Source organism: Carassius carassius, chromosome 3 (genome assembly GCF_963082965.1).
Source record: "Carassius carassius chromosome 3, fCarCar2.1, whole genome shotgun sequence".
Lineage (NCBI taxonomy): Eukaryota > Metazoa > Chordata > Actinopteri > Cypriniformes > Cyprinidae > Carassius > Carassius carassius.
This window is the reverse complement of record NC_081757.1, coordinates 9,866,175-9,882,786: the sequence shown is the minus strand read 5'-3', so window position 1 is coordinate 9,882,786 and position 16,612 is coordinate 9,866,175. Positions and strand designations below refer to the sequence as shown.

At 38.7% G+C, this 16,612-nt stretch overlaps 2 protein-coding genes across 3 annotated transcripts; one reads left to right on the top strand and one right to left on the bottom strand.

The window, feature by feature from the left end:
• Positions 1–5,490: 5,490 nt before the first annotated feature.
• Positions 5,491–8,199, bottom strand: mrpl52 (mitochondrial ribosomal protein L52). The gene is made up of 5 exons (XM_059528127.1): positions 7,478–8,199; positions 7,169–7,238; positions 6,000–6,067; positions 5,757–5,821; positions 5,491–5,653 (listed from the first exon to the last, which is right to left on the bottom strand). Exons 1-5 carry the CDS (start codon positions 7,509–7,511, stop codon positions 5,510–5,512), a joined length of 381 nt encoding a protein of 126 aa, XP_059384110.1. The 5' UTR covers positions 7,512–8,199; the 3' UTR covers positions 5,491–5,509.
• ajuba (ajuba LIM protein) lies at positions 8,028–14,809 on the top strand. Of its 2 annotated transcripts, none has more exons than XM_059528114.1 (8): positions 8,028–8,141; positions 12,580–12,681; positions 12,812–12,879; positions 13,061–13,123; positions 13,212–13,342; positions 14,333–14,384; positions 14,467–14,535; positions 14,664–14,809. In XM_059528114.1, exons 3-8 carry the CDS (start codon positions 12,877–12,879, stop codon positions 14,793–14,795), a joined length of 450 nt encoding a protein of 149 aa, XP_059384097.1. In that variant the 5' UTR covers positions 8,028–8,141; positions 12,580–12,681; positions 12,812–12,876; the 3' UTR covers positions 14,796–14,809. The 2 variants fall into 2 exon arrangements, with proteins under 2 accessions (XP_059384097.1, XP_059384089.1); XM_059528106.1 differs by lacking the exon at positions 8,028–8,141 and adding an exon at positions 8,600–11,518.
• Positions 14,810–16,612: the final 1,803 nt, after the last annotated feature.

Here is a 16,612-nt window from a genome sequence, read left to right as displayed (position 1 = left end):
GGCAACTAAGTTATAAAGAAAAAAATAGGTACTGTCCCAAAGAACATTGTTATGTGAAACTGTATATGAGATTTGAGGACCAAAACTTACAGTTCATGTATGTAAATATATCAATCTAGTAATTAATGTATAGATGTTATTATGCTTGTTATAAAAAACTGATGAGTGTCTTTATGTGTTCTCGTATCTGGGAAAAACGAGAGACCGGAGACAGTTGACTGTACTTTCTAGTGAAGGAGGAGCATTTGCTTCTCTTCAAAGTATCCTAAAACTGTTCCAGCTGACAGAGTCAGAAAAAAAAGCGCTCTGCCATTTCCACCTCCCTCCCGTCTTTCCCCCTCCTCATTTCTCCACACAGCAAAATTGTTCTCTTTTATGATACTTTTAAATGAACGGCCTACCACAAACATCTCTGAGCTGTTTTTTTTCTGTCCCCTCCCTTTCCAATCTCTTTCTCTTTCTCCCCCATCTTTGAATCCCCGTTCGCTGTATTGCTCTTTGCATGATTTTTAATAGGTACAGTGGTGAGCATGTATTAATCTGATACAAAATTGCCAGTTCAGCATAATGATGACATGAATGGACTTGTCAAATTACTGATGATTACTCTGTATTTGTTGCTTTTGTTCTGTCTCTGGCACACGTTATCCTTCTGACAAAATGCCTGCAGAAAAAAAAAAAAACATCCGTGTTTGATTTTCTGGAAATTGTGGCTGCCCTTATTAACTTGTTCAGCAAGTAGATTACTAAAACATACATATATTATTTTTACATATTAGATTTCTACTGAAACTGTGTAATCTGTGTTCATGGGATGGACAGATGAGCTAAGCACGGGACAGGAAGTCTGGCTCTGGTCATGGTGGTGTGAGAGAGCTCTGGCAGTCATGTTTGGTGAGATCTCGTGGGGTGGCCAGGGAAAAAGTACACAAACGCCCACATACACGCTGAGCTGGCGAACAGGACGTGGCCTGGACAGTTGCTTGCAATTCAGACTGTGTATATGTGTTTTTTGTAACCTACATTACTATACTTTACCACACTTTACCACACACTGCTGACTGAGAGGTGAACAAAAGTCAAAAAAGTCAAGAGAGGAGCAGAGGAGGGCAAGTTCAAACTTGTGTATACTGGGAAAAAAATGGTAACCTGCAATTGTTACCCTAAGGACCTATTTCTACCCGATTCAACTCATTATTATTTTGTTTCATCTATTTAGGTTGATTCATAAACATACATTTTGTTTAAATTAAAGTATGTATATTGGGTAATTTCATAATTATTCTTTTAATACAAGGACAGTACATTGGCCATATCTTCAGCTCTGAGCACTTTTGATTTTTGTTTAAAACTGAAAAACTTAATACACTTTAATTTTTTTTGTTCTATGAAAGTCACATTAAAGCTGGTTTAGAACGTTTTTTTTAACCATACTTTCATAATTTATTTGTGCTGCTTTACAATGGCCTATTTTTGAAGTTCTTTACCATGTCTTTTATGTATATATTTGATTGTTTTACAGACCTGTCATCTTAAAACATGGAAAATCGTTATAAAATTATTATTTACATGAATTTAAAACTATGAAGTCGAATTCACCTTTTATTGTCTAAAAATAATTGAATGATTGATATCTATTTGTCTAATTATCACTGTTTTGCCCTAATAATTTTTTCTCTCTTTTTTAATGAACCAAGAAAAATAGAGTGTCATGACATAAATGAGATAAATAAGAGGCAGAAGATATATGAAGAAAATAAAGTGAAATCAAGGTAAATGTCACTTTTGAGCAGAATATTTTAAATTGTGTGTCATTTATAATCAACCAAAATCTTTCTATCTCTCCCTTAGACATGCTTCTGAAGTGTGTATTGCTGTATCCAAACCCAAGGCCAAACACATAACCTTAGCATTGTCATATCCTGTTAGGACCCACTCCAAGACACATACAGGCCCCCAGTCTGCCATCCTCACACACTTTTGCTTTTTTCCTCTTTTTTTTCTGTATGCATGCTAAAGGACTGCACAGTCACCTCATCTTTCGTCCCTCCCCTCCCCTCCCTATCCTCTGCTCTCTTTCTCCTCCTGCACTTCAAAAAAACATCTGGATCTCATTCTGTGGAAAACCAAAACAACACAAGGGAGCGAGAGATAGAAAAAGGCGGAGAAACGAACAAAGGAAAAAATCTGTTGGTAAAAATCAAACAATATGAAAAAGATCAGCATATAAAAACTCGCCTTGATTTGTGTCTCAGTGCCTGTTAACAATAGTATTTTCTGAATGACACAGACCAGGAGACAGAGATGGATAGGTTCAATAAAACGTAAAACTATAAAATATATGCAATCATAACTGTGGTTTTGAAGTATTCAGCGGTGTGAGAGAGATCTTGGGTTTCTGTTGTTTTTGTCAGCTTACATCTTAAACAAAACTTTCTCATAGTGCTGACAAAAATGGTTGAATCTGATTCAGGGTCCAGTAAAACACCAGAGGAAAAAATCTGCAGTTCAGCAACTGGAGCCATAATTATGGAGAGAGGCTGCTGAAATCAGCAGGAAGACCTGTGTGTGTGTGTGTGTGTGTGTGTGTGTGTGTGTGTGTGTCTCTGGAAGAGAGAGAGAGAGAGAGAGAGAGAGAGAGAGAGAGAGAGAGAGAGAGAGAGAGAGAGAGAGAGAGATCTGATGTTTCCAACACATGTAGATTATATTATGCCATATTTCTCTATAATATTACTTAAATGTATATTTTGCCTCTGTAAATCTAATACTTTATCTTATTTTATTTTATTTCTAACTTATATACTTACACTCATCCATTTTGCACTACATGCTTAAAACTTTTTATATATTTTTATTGTTACAATTACTATTATTATTTGTCTTTCTGTTAATACATATGTGCACCATTTGTAAGCAGCCCAACCTGCAACTGCTTTGGCAATACAGCTGTATAGTTTTTGTCTTAAATTGAAACTGAATTGAGAGAGAGAGAGATCTTCTTTCATACTGAAGACCTAAGGACTAGAAAGAAGGTGAAGGTAAAGGCTACTGTTTAGAGAATAATAAGCCTAAAAATCCCCTATATTTCAGAGCCATACTGATTGATTTTCAAGATTCAGAGGTTCTCTGAAAAAATAGGAAAGTGAAATGGCATTTTGCGGCTAATATAAAGTAGAGTCACTATAGCAACACCCTTAATTACTTTCTCAGGCAGGAGATGGTATGGCAATAGTCTCATCTCGATGCTAGTCTGTACCTTGGAATCCATTTTATAACAGCAAGTCTGTCAAAGAAAACAACAACAACAACAGATGGCCACAGAAAGACTAGCGAAAAATAATACAATTAAAAATTTGAACACGTGGAAGCTGAAAAAGGGGGAACATGTCCGTCTGCATTATGTGCAGGAACTTTTTATCCCACGATGGGAGAGACAAGGTCAGAGACAAATGGCTGCCAGAAGATCAGCAGCACGGATGGAGAAACACTGCAACCCAGTGGACTCAAAGAATATGGCATATTTTTTCAACCCCTTTTGCCATATTAAGTGTATGTAATACATCCAGATTCAGTTTACGTAAATACCTCTATATAGGCTATATATATAACATGTCCACAACATACAGTGTAAACTTAACAGTGTTTTCAACTCTGAAAAATTAAGCATAATACAATGATTTCTGATTTGGAACAATGATGTGACAATGAAGACTGAAGTAATGGCTGCTGTAATTCATATATATTTTCCACAACACAAAAAAATTATGGTTGACTGCGTTTGCCATTTAGTAGCCATATCACCCTGTAGCCCAAGACTACTCGCCCACTAAAGCTAAGCAGGGTCGAGCCTGGTCTGTACCTGGATGGGAGACCTATCGCCCTGGATTTCAGCCCGGGCCAACGGACCCAAACTTTTTTTTACACTCATAGGGCCGGGTTTCGGCCAATTTTCACATCATAGTTCAGACGCGGGCTGGGCATCAGGCCTGTTTTAGGTTTCTCCTTATTTTATATTTAGACATCCATCAATTAAAAAAAAATTGGAAAAAGTAATTACCATGAATGGGTCAGGGGGACATAGTAAGGAGATCTGAATTACATTTACTAGTGTTTTCTGAGTCCATGTAGCAAGGATGAAGTTGCTGAACCTGAATCGACATCTCCTTAGACGCGTCTTTAGAGAGAAGTGCATCTTTACGGACTATGATTATAGTGAAAGAGTTTTAATATTCGATTTCTTTTATTAAGTAATTTAAATCGTTTTACAGATATATTTGTCATGTCTGTGAGGCATGGATTTGCTGAGTTTCGGTTCATTTTTTGTGAAGGGCTCCTATTAAAGACCGATACGGCAGAAAGCATGGGTGCGCATATTAGAGCTAATCAACATGTTTAGAATGAAACCATATTTAAAAACATAATATTATTCATATCATATCATAAAATATCATCTTGTGTTACTACTGTAAATGTATATTCAATTGTTATTGGATCTTCTTCAATACTTTCTGAATCTTTACTTATTTAAACGACTTTGTTTCTGGATTTGAAAATATTTTTTTTTATATTAATTTAATAACAGCATATTTTTTGAAATTTTTTTTTTAAATAAGCAGAAAATAGTACAAACTTTGCTAAAGTGATTGTTTTGAACAAGTATTAACTTAGACATTATATATACAAATATTTTTATATTTATATAATATTTTAGCTGAAGCCATGTGTGGGGTAAAAGGCCCCTCTTGCCACCTCATACAATTATAAGATTTCTAACTTGAATGATTTATTTTCATACAAAATCTGTTGCTCCATTAATGTTCAAAACAAACCAACAAAAATTTCTGCAATTATACATTTGACGCACTGAATGGCACATTTTTTCTAAAGGAGGGCCTTTATCCCCGTTGTACCCTATTACTCTTCTCTTTATGTAAAGAAGTATTTTAAGTTGTTTCCACTAAAAAACGTGATTGCTTTTGCGCCTCTTTGTCCTACAAGGCACGCTTTAGCTTTCACTGTCCACACAAACGATTGGATATAGTGCACTTCTATCTAGGTTTAACGTTTAAAAAATGTTTCCCTGCATTGTTTTATATCTAAAGATTTTATTTTAGGCAAGTCGTGATGATTTGAGAAGGCTAAGTTGATCAAACTATGAACTGCTCACTGTAAAACATATTTAACTAACAAAAATGCTCCAAAATGTTTTCTAAGTTGACTTAAAAAAATAAATAAAATAAAAATAAAATATATATATGTATATATATATATATATATGATCACTTTGCCATAAAAAACGAGTCTATTTTAATAGCTGAAACAGTAGTATTAGTAGTAAAAGACAGCATCTGTTTGTCCCCTTCCCTCAGAACATAATGTCCTCCTACAATCAGCTTTACAATAAAAAAACTGTTTTATTTTCTACCACTATGTATGTATTGTTATAGTGCGTTGGTGTTTAACAATCAAAACAGAAATAACACCCAAGCCTTTTTGTCCTGAAGTATCTTTATTTTTTGTTCTTTAATAAATTTCCTTTAGGTTTTAGCAATAAGGATTTCAGATGCTCTTCTTTCTGTTTCTCCTCTTCTTTCTTCTCCTGCCATCGCTTCATCCCTTCATCCACCTCTGCACTGAGATACACTGCTCTCCTCTAAAAGTGCACACAAATGGAAACATGGAAACATTTCAAGTGTTTTCTTTAAATGTTATACAAGCAGGAATAAAACAACAATCCAAAAACATAAGAGTCTTACAGCAAACTCCTCTCTTTGCTTTTGTCTGCGGATCTGCCCCTTCAATGGAGGTGCAGGCCTTCCATCTGAAAATCACATAATTTACACAAATCCTTGTCAGCGTTTATATTCTCTTACAAAGATTCACTGCTGACAGTGTTTTGACAAATACCATATACAACTGACACATACAAAAGAACTGACAGCAAAACAAACACCGCATTGTTGCCTTTGGCTTTTAACAAAATATCAAATAAATTTCACCTGCATATGACCAGTCAGGCAGATCTGTTAATGGCCCATATTCTGATCCACTACGTGCTAAACCATTTCTGCAGACAAACAAGGAGCATGACAATGAAGCATGTAAGAAAATAAACCACAGGATTAACCATTGCTAATAAAAAATGTACGCAAACGACCTGATTTATTCAGTATTAATTAAAATTTATTTGAAACTGTATAAAGGTTTATTTAAACATTTCTCCGTTGTATCACCAACATCCATATTTATCATCATCCCAATTAGGGTGACCAGACGTCCCCGTTTACTGAGGACAGCAATGGTTTTTGGTTGTCCCTGTTTTATGGCATATTAAAAAGTGCTCACAAATACAATGTAAATATAGAGTGCAGGGCTGACATTTGTGCAGTGATGTTACATACTAACTATGCATGTTAAATTATGCATTTTTGTGTATACTACATAAGGCATAAATGATTGTTTTGCACACGATATTAAATGTTCCTGAAACCGTCCGCAACTCCAATATGAATGATCAAATAAAAAAAATAATAAATAAAAAATAACTTATACCATTTTTAACTAAACCGTTACACTTGCAGAATTATATTTGCATTAGACACAAAATAGCCTAAAATGCTAAATAATAAGACTAATTAAGGCTAATAAAGATCCATTTCCAAAAGCATAAAGATAAAATAACTATATACTTAAGTTTGTGAAAATAAAAATATTAGCAATGTTCTCAGTTAGAAAAGGTACAAATATTTGTGAAACACTGTTTTATTTACCAAATGTCTTCAATATTATGGTTTTATTTTTGTAGCGTCATAATTTTGTTATAAAACTGCTTTGATCTGTTTGATATTTGCAATAGTTACTATTTTTTATTGTCTGATTTTTGGTGAATTGTACCAAAAACAGAGTGTCCGTTTGATCCTCAAACATCATTATAGTTGCTAATTATAATATTAGTGTATGGAACCCACAGCAATTTAACAACAAATGCACTGTCCAAGTTTTTTTCATTTGTAGATAATCACAAGTGCGATCTCTACAGCTGAAATCACAAGTGAGATCCACACACTAGGAAATGACCCCAGTTTTAATTTAATAAAAATCTGGTCACCTTAACCCAATCACATGTTTAAGAACAATTTGTTAATGTCAAACTGCAGCGGAAACTCACTCCAGTCTCCACTTCTTTCCTGCGAGGGTCACACACGACGATGAGAATGGGCGAATACACTGCCTCGACACTGAAAATGATAAGTGAAAACAAAAATCACCCATTAGGAAAAATTTACTGTTCACTCATCAGCTGTTAGTTTATGACAGAGTATTAACACCATAGACGTTCATTAGCACGCTGGCTCATAGCTTGCTTTTACTACAAGAATGACGTTTAGACGCATTCCTGATAAGCACAATGTCTGTTTTCCAACAAAGGTTCACAAAACAAATATTCTGCTAAATATTGACTAACACACCGTCTCACCTGCTGTGCAAAACGTCCTCAAGGATGCTGCCATTTTAGACTATAGCAAACTACGGCAAGCAAGAGGTTCAAAATAGAGCCTCTGCATTGGAGTACGGCGCCGTGACTTATGTCTACCAGTAGATGATGCTGAAGTAACATTAAATACAACACAGACTCACCTGTTGAAAAAACTGCACTTAGTTTATTTTTAGCCTTTCTAATCACAACTTGATCTGAGGACAAAAGATAACAAACAAAAATAAAACAAACGTGTTAGAGATTGTAACCTGAGAATTATTGTGGCGCTTTTATGTAAACAAATGTGTCCTTGTGGTGTTTGAAATAGAACGTTGAATGAACTTTAGAATTTTTGTATTTAAAACCTAACTTGAGTGACTGACTGACGTGTTCTAATTCATTTTGCAGTTTTAAGATTAGAAAAGCTCTTGTAAAAACTCGACACAGAGGCGCCTCAGTCGGAAGACCGACCTTTAAACACCTTCCGCTTCGATAATAAATGGATCCCTTCATTCCTCCTGTGTACGGGCTCGAGCGCTGCTGAGTAAGCGCTGAAACATTCTCGCGTGCGCTCCAGGACAAGTCCCTACTCGCTTGTGCGCGCTCCCACAAAACCGCAGGAGAAGCTGCAGACGAGACCAGAAGGGGAGGAGGGAGCTCCGGGGTAGGGAAAAAACTGGTTTTAAACAAAAGAACAGCACTGGGTCTTTTTAGGGTCTCGGTGGGATTGAATACAGTAACCATACGACAGCAGGTCAGTTGTCACCGGAATTTATGCCACTCGGTAACTATGGAGTAGTGAGAGGCATTTTCCGGGAGGGTAGAAAAGAAAAAACAGTTACATTGTTGCGCTCGCGAAAAGCACACACGCAGCCGACTCACGCTGTCCCAGGGAACTTAGTGATATCCCTCCGCACATTCCACAGCCTAAAGGCACGGCACGACCAATTAGGCCTTAGGGTTGGAAAAACGACACAGAAAATATGTAAGGTCTTCGAATCGTTTGCATGTTTACAGGTTTCCGTTTTTTAAACGCTTTTTTTTAAGTCGAATTAAATCGATTTTCCGTCACGTGTTGCCACATTACGTGTAATAAAACACAAGGTGTTATAAACAAAAGAGAGATGGTTTGATTCATGACTGCATTCTACTTTCGTTTGTTTATTTCCTTATTTACAGACAGTTGACTCGTATATATTTAATAATTAAACCACTCATTCTGAGCCCTAAAATGCCTATTTGTCTTTTTGTTTTAGTCATTTGATAAATGTGTGCGATTATGTCAAGGTTGTTTGTGTAAGTCCAAACAGTAGGCTGAACCAATGGGCACAGCCTGTTTAAGAAGTTGGGCGCTATTCATGCGCGCTGCCCGGGGGAAAGGTGTTCCGGTCGGGAAAAAAAGCCACAGAGGAAGAAGAAAGGGGGAGGAAGGGAAAAAATTTGTAAAGAAAGAAGCTGTACGTTGAATATTTTAGCGCAGTTTTCCGGCGTGGAGTGCGCAGTCTTGTGTTTATCTCTGCGAATATGTTTGGGTGAGCGCTACGAGAACTTCCTCCCTTCGACTCGCTGCAGCTGGTTTTGTATTGTTACACGCCTTTGAAGACTTCCACTTCTGGGGAATAATGGTCATTTTCTTTCAATCTGGACTGGGCAAAGTGGAAATCCTGCGGGACAACAGGAGGCTTTGATCTGCCTTGTACTTTTTTTTTGCTGAGGAATAAACGCTTTTGAGTTCTCGGATACGGACGGCTCATTTATCTGTACGTTACTGAGAAACTTTTTTTAAGTTGCTTTTTTGAAAGCCGCTAGTTGAGTCAGAAAGGGGCCGTGGTGTATCCCATAACCTGTGTGTTTTACTCCGACACAATCAAAGGAAACCGCGTTGGAATTTCTTCAGTATTCAAACTCCGTTCTTATTTTTTAAACAACCGGCAGCGCCGTTTATATAAATCCACAAAGAACCAAGTGGTAATTATAAGACTTGCAAGTGGTTCCGACAACAGTGGAGCAGTGTTGCGGATGTGACTGCGAGACTCCAGCGTTTGAATGGATCGGTTCTGCGCGAGTTTGGGAGCGGAATTCAAGACTCTTTGAAGCCTGACGGTAGTTTTCACACGTTCATTTACTCACTGCTGAAGACAAGGCCACAAGTAGCTGCAAAAAGGATCGCAAACAAATGGATGAACATGTTCCTGTTCACACGCATGTTGAGCAAATTTATCACAAGCAAACAGTTTGGAGACAACCCGTTTGTTTTCAAGTCTAACTAGTACGACATGTAGCCTGAGGAAATGTCATAGTGTTTTTATTTATCTTCAAAGTCACATATTTATTTTTGTAGAACATCAGAAAGTATTATTTGTTTTGTTTTTTATTGTTATTTTGTTATAACCTTTGGATGTCACGTATCATCTGCTGTTGAAACACTTGAATGATGCTTGTGCCCACACTGTATTTCACTGTATTTATGTAGTACACTATTTAAACTGTAGTTGTTTTCAGGTGGCATCTAAGAGGAATTCAATTCGTACTTTATATTTTATATCATTGAGCGTACATTTAAAAACACAATGGAACGGTTTGGCAGCAAACTAAAGCAAAAGCTCAAACTGAGTGACTCTGGAAGTGTCAAATTCAGCAAAAAGAAAAATGACTTGGCCAATGCAAATAACAACAGTAACAATGCTAATAATGGGACTTTGGCCCAGATCAGTGCACCCGTGAGCACCTCTCAGTTCCCGCTCTCCTCTTCCTCTGTAGAGGTGTGTGGCCAGTCAGTAGGAAGACCTGGCAAAGTGGCCGCTTCTCAGAGAATTGCACCCTCGAATACCACCTCAGCTACCGTACCTGAGGATTACGGGCCTGGGATTGAACATCACCCGTCTACTCTCGCCCCTCTGCGGCGTCGGTCGCCCCAGCAGCGAGCATCATGCTATTTACCAGAAGTGGAACAGGGCAACTCGCCCAGAGATGAATGTGACCCACAAGGGGCGTACAGCCCGAATTCTCGTGCAGCCTTGAAGCAGCGGCGTTATTCTCTAGAGCTTCAGCAGCTCGTTCGCCGCCAGCAACTTCTCGCCCAGCCTCCTCCGCTGTCGTCTGTACCACCTCCGTACCCGACCCACAGCTCGGCTGCCCGTTCATCCACAGTGGAGCCCGGCTTCCTCCACGAATTAGAGCGCCACAAGCGCTTGTCTCTGCAGGAAGCTCTGTTCTACAAGCGTTTGAGCTCAGGTGGTGAACCTTGGGACAGCGGGCGACCTGCTTCCCTATCGCACCCCCCACAGAGGACCCATGACAGCAGCATAGGGGGGTTCTTTTTCCCCCCTGCACCAGCGTTGAGCCCCTGCTCCTCTTTTAGCTTACAAGAGTCTGTGTTGGCAAGCCCTCGCTCCAGTTTTGCGAGCAGTACTGCTAGTGGAGGAGGCGGAGGCGGCGGGAGTCCCATGGGAAGTCGGTGCAGCAGTAACCGGACCAGTGGCATTAGTTTGGGCTACGACACCCGCCATACACCTGTGCCCACCCAACAGCTCCAGCTCTCCTCGACCCAAGTCGGTGGTGCCACCTTTGGTCAGGCGTACTCCATACAAGTGTCCGGGAAAACAGGAGCCCCCCCAATGGAGGTTTGGAGGGACTGTCTCGAAGGGGTGTCGGGAGTTGGAGGAAGTGCACAAGACAGCCGACACTCATATCCGCCCGCGCTAAGCACAAACACTGTCACCTTCCACCGAGCAGAACCAGAATGGGGTCCCACTGACCAGCGGGGATCAAGAGGCGATGGAGTGGGCGAGAGGGCGAGACACTCTGACTTGCTAGGAACCCGATACCAGCAGGAGCTCACCCGCCTGCTATTGAGAGATGCTGCCCTGGAAGGAGAAGCTTTATTTGGAGGCCTGACTTTAAAAGAACAGCCCTTGTCTGCCACCATCCTATCCAGCTCCCTATCTACTCCAGCCCCAGGAGGAGCTCCAGGGACATCCCTGGAAGATCAGTTGGCTGGAAGGGAGTCAGTATCATCTGTGGATCGACAAGAGTACTTCGGTGAGATCTCAAACTCATCCAATTTGGCTAGCTTATTTATGACTAATGATGTGTGTCTCTCTGGCAGTAGGTTGTGAATGTGTATGATGTGGTGAGATGAAGACTGCTTCGGACCTGCTAAAACATGCAGACATTCTTGGAAGCAAAAAGCAAGACAAGAAACCCATCCAGTCAGACCTCAAAAATACATACTAGCCCTCCATATTCAGGCCGTGTCTCTAACTGACCATTATAACTAACTCGCGAGTCACCAAGTGGATATATAACCCCTCCACCCAAGGCTACACAGAATTCTGAACCGACTCCAAAGGCAAAAATATCTTCCTAGAGCGAGCATAGTGATTATGTATGACCCCAAATTACAGGCTCTGTGATACATTGGTCATACCAAAGAGCTATGAGTAATACAGTAGGACAGGCTCAGTTAAAAAGAGGTTTCTCTCTCTGTGTGTGTGTGTGTGTGTGTGTAAGCGTTTTTAGCTTTCAGCCAGCCACAGTTTGAGTGAGGGTGTGTTCATGTGTGTTAGCGTGCACTAGCGTGTGCTGGCGTGTGCTTGTTTAGCTCAGGTATTTGAGTCCTGAGGGAAGGCTCTCTCACAAACTCAATTGTGAGGGTTGGGTGTGTGTTTGTGCCTTCTGTGTGTGTAGCGCTTTGTTGCAACAAGGAAACCTCTCTGTTGTCTGAAAAGCACCTGTGTAAAGTTGAAGACATTACCTCATTCCGACACATTACAATGTCTAATTCCTGCATCCAACAGCCTATTAGTCTTTTTTTCGAGTAATGAAGGGGTTGCGGAGTTCAGATGTATTGGTGTGTGTACTGTTACTACAAGAAACAAACCCACTGGCTGGTATTATGGGAGAATAATGCACCAGTCATGCGGCACAGACACGTATTTTTGAGTCCAGACAGCTCTGCCGCCTGCGTTTTATGTAATTGGTATGATTGGATGATGACCTCATTGTCCTAGATAGCCACTTGAGGTGTGTGTGTTTTGTGAAGCCTCTGATGCATCTGTTTATAGTGTACTCAGTGTTTGTGGTTGTATTCTTGTTTTCAGGTACATGTGTGAAGTGTAGTAAAGGTGTATATGGTGCAGATAATGCTTGCCAGGCTCTGGACAGTCTCTATCACACCCGCTGCTTCACATGCGTTTCCTGCGGTGAGTTATCAGTCTATAATGCAACACTTAAGTCATATAACCAAAGCCAGTAATTCAATACCTCTTCATTTGGGTCTGTATATCTCTCATGCTGCTCTGAACAGCTGTCTTATCTTGTTTTTACTTGCAGGGAGAACACTCCGCAACAAGGACTTTTACAACGTCAATGGCTTGGTCTACTGTAAGGAGGATTACATGGTAGGGATGACTTCATGTGGTCTTTTTAGTATTTATTTCAGTTCGTGTTAAGGGGTTGAAGTTACTCTGAAATGATTATTTTTTATATTAATGTATAAAACTAAAATAATATTTATGAGAAAGATATTATCCAAGAGCACACCTGGTATTCCATCTTTTTCCCAATCTGTCTTCATGACAGTTCTCAGGCTTCCAGGAAGCAGCTGAGAAGTGCAGTGTTTGTGGTCACCTCATCCTGGAGCAGGTAAGCGTTCTCTGCATGAGGTCAGTGTCAGTGTTTGAAGCTTGTATAGGTTGAGTGTTAACTCTCTCTGTTTGTATGTGTAACTCAGATCCTGCAGGCTCTAGGGAACTCCTATCACCCTGGATGTTTCCGCTGTACGGTCTGCTCAAAGGCTTTGGACGGGGTGCCATTCACAGTAGACTACCTCAACAATGTCTACTGCGTCTCTGACTACAACAGGTCTGTTAGTGAACTGTGTAACAAGTGACATGCCAACAATGCAATTGGTCTAACATTACCAACTGCTCTGATGCTCTTTCTGCTAGATTTGTTGCCATTTAGGTTTAGTTGCGAGCTAAAGAAAGCTGCAATTTTTTTTCTTAATAGTGTGGCAACAGTGCAACTGATCTCTTGAAAAACACTCATTATCAAAGTGTTAGAGGCTAATGCATTACATAACTTGGATTATTTTTGTATTTACTGATAGAACAATTGAAAATATGACCATTCCCTGTATCATAGTCACTAACTTTGCAGCACAGTGTCTATATAGTGACACACAGTGCAGACAAACTACTGTTCACAGCAGTAATGGGCATGTCGTGCAAGAGGGGAGTAAATTGTAAAAACCTCAGTGGGCAACGCTGCCTTATAGATGAACTTCTACCTACTGCCCAGTAAGAATAAAAAGAGGAATAATGATTTTTTTTTTTTTTTAAGGAAATTAATACTTTTAAGAAAGGATACATTAAACCGATTGAAAGTGAAAAGAAAAATAGTTTTACAATGTTACAAAAGATTTCCATTTCAAATAAATATTGTTCTTTTGAACTTCCCATTCATCAAAGGTTCCTGAAAAAAGGAAATCACTGTTTCCACAAAAATATTAAGCAGTTGCAACACTGGTAGTTATTTTTGATCACTAAGTCACATATTCAAGTGATTTCTAAAAGATCATGTAACACCAAAAATTCAGAGTTTTTAGTGAAATAATTAAAATTCCATCAAATAGTAACCAATTTATTTGAATTTAAATGTTAGCAGCTAATAGTTTTGCCTGTTGATTTGAATAAACTTATTCACAAAATATATTTTCCTCTAGTCAGCCTTTAATTCCCATAGTAAATCCCACGTGTTTGTTGTCCCATTGCTGTTTGAATGCTACATCAACATGGGGCATTTACAAGCTTGATGTACATTGTTTTTTTCTTTCTCTTTTTTCTTCTTCAGGCAATTTGCTCCAAAATGCGCTGCCTGTTTACAACCCATCTTACCTGCTGAGGTAAATGATTCCCTAGTAGTGCAGCAGATGCTTTCAGATCAATTCAGGAGAAAGATTTTGATGGTATTTGTGTGTGTTTCAGGGCAGTGAGGAGATCCTCAGGGTGGTGTCAATGAACAAAGATTATCACTTTGAGTGTTATCACTGTGAGGTGGGTATTATGGAGAGTAGTTTGGATAAGATGATTGTCATCTTTTGGTAGCATACCAGACAAGTGCATTATCTACATGTTATGGCACAGGCTTGTAATGACCACAATTCTCTCGTCCTCTTCTTCAGGAGTGTGGGAAGCAGCTCTCCGATGAGCCTGGATCTCAGTGCTTCCCTCTGGATTCCCATCTCCTCTGCCACTCTTGCCACATGAGCAGAGTGGGCGTCACACATAACCTTCCCCCTCACAACACACACTGAAATGAGAACTAATGTGCCTCACCAGGGCACTTTTATATATGCACACTAGTGATCGCTGTAAATTGATGTCTTTCTAATGTCTCTCTTTTATGCCAGCTCTATTTTTTTGAAGATATTGAGCGGGGAGAAAATGTTTTCTCTTGAGATTTGAGGTCATGATACATTTCAAATGCAAATCCCAGTCCTGGTACAAACTACATCACCCCTAGTGGCTGGGAAATGCAGCAACTGAATCCTGCTGAACAGAATATTTCTGAGTTTAAGATTATTGTTGCCTGCTAATTTCATTGCTAGAGGGAGCTGAATGATTACAGAACAGTTTTACTCCCATATCTGCTGTTTGCTGTAGAAAACAAAACAAAACAAAAAACCAACAAGGGATATATTTTTTTGCTTAACATTTTTCTATATTTAATATCACTAGCAAAGATTTTGCACTTAAACTTGTTTAACTATTAAGAGATTTTTTTTTAAAAGTGATTGCAAAAAGATTAAAAGCATTCCTGTATCGGTTTTAATAAATCTTTTCATGTATGAATTAGTGTTTCTTGTATAATTCACACATTCAATTGAGAAATCAAATACCAACGACTTTTGTTTTTATGAGAAAGCACCCAAGACTTATACCACAATTTCTCGAACAGACACGTTTCTATATAAGCACATGCAGAACATATTTAATCAGTTTTTCAGCTTGTGAAAACTTAAAGTGCTGCAGAATCTTTTATGACCTCGCTGTCTTAAATACACAATCTTCAGTCTACTTGATGTTACATTCACTCCAAATGCTGCTAGTTATTGCTGCATCTATTCTTAACATTTAAAGAAAAACACACACACACACACAACAAATTCCTTCAGTTTGTTTTATTATTGTTTGTACATTCTGCACATTCAAAAAAAAAAATCCAAAAAAGAATCTTTTGAAATATATCTTCAAAACTACAACATTAAAATAATATTAAAAGGCCTCTTGCTATCTTCTCTATAAAGGTTAAATTTATACCTTGTCTGATTCACAGAGCTGAACAGTAAACAACTTCATAAGACCAGTTTGGGGGCAAAAAATAAAATAAAAAAATTAAGAGAACAGACGAGGGTGGAGATGAAAATCTAGCAAATGAATCTACAGTGTGGTTCATAGCATTGGATTTCAGTAGTCATTTTAATAATCTTACACAAAATAAAAATAAGAAACCTTCAGTGAGATCAGTGTCGACAGCAGGACTAGCTCTTCAACTCAACAGTGGCCAAACATCTGGACAGGGGACTTGATTTAACAATTTGGAAAAATATTAACTGAATCTGGATACAGTGAATAAAAAGAAACGCAAAATAAAAAAAAAATAAAAAAAAATTCAAGCCCCATAATTACACACTTTTATAAACGACCCACTAGCCTGAAGTGGCACTAGGTAAACTATAAATACAAAGACATGAAGACTATAGGGTGGTGAGAAGGAAAATATGATTTATATAGTCTCATATAGTTTCTATTGACTTTGGTGTTGGTGAGCTTTAGACAGAACACCAATACACACACATATCCATAAGATTATTTTGAACTTTGAAAATAAACATTCAACAGCCCTTCATTATGTTTAGTCCAGTTTCATTTGAGATTTAAGGATAGATGATTTGAGAGTGACTGAGACGTATGCAGATATGCACAGCGGCGAAACACTGGTGACATTATCACCGAGAAGACAAAATGTTAAAGGGACAGTTCACTCAAACCAAAATGGTCATTTATTCACCCTCATGTTGTTCCAAGCCGGTTTCTTCTATGAAATGAGCAACGGGTAAGTATTTCCATT

Excerpts from the sequence above, each read along its gene's own strand:
- mrpl52 (XM_059528127.1), bottom strand. The coding sequence starts at position 7,511 with ATGGCAGCATCCTTGAGGACGTTTTGCACAGCAG. Across the intron at positions 6,068-7,168 it reads GGAAAGAAGTGGAGACTGGA|AAATGGTTTAGCACGTAGTG; the intron begins GTGAGTTTCCGC and ends GTTTGTCTGCAG. Across the intron at positions 5,654-5,756 it reads AGCAAAGAGAGGAGTTTGCT|AGGAGAGCAGTGTATCTCAG; the intron begins GTAAGACTCTTA and ends GTGCACTTTTAG.
- ajuba (XM_059528106.1), top strand. The coding sequence starts at position 10,048 with ATGGAACGGTTTGGCAGCAAACTAAAGCAAAAGCTCAAACTGAGTGAC. Across the intron at positions 12,880-13,060 it reads ACTGTAAGGAGGATTACATG|TTCTCAGGCTTCCAGGAAGC; the intron begins GTAGGGATGACT and ends TCTTCATGACAG. Across the intron at positions 13,124-13,211 it reads GTCACCTCATCCTGGAGCAG|ATCCTGCAGGCTCTAGGGAA; the intron begins GTAAGCGTTCTC and ends TGTGTAACTCAG.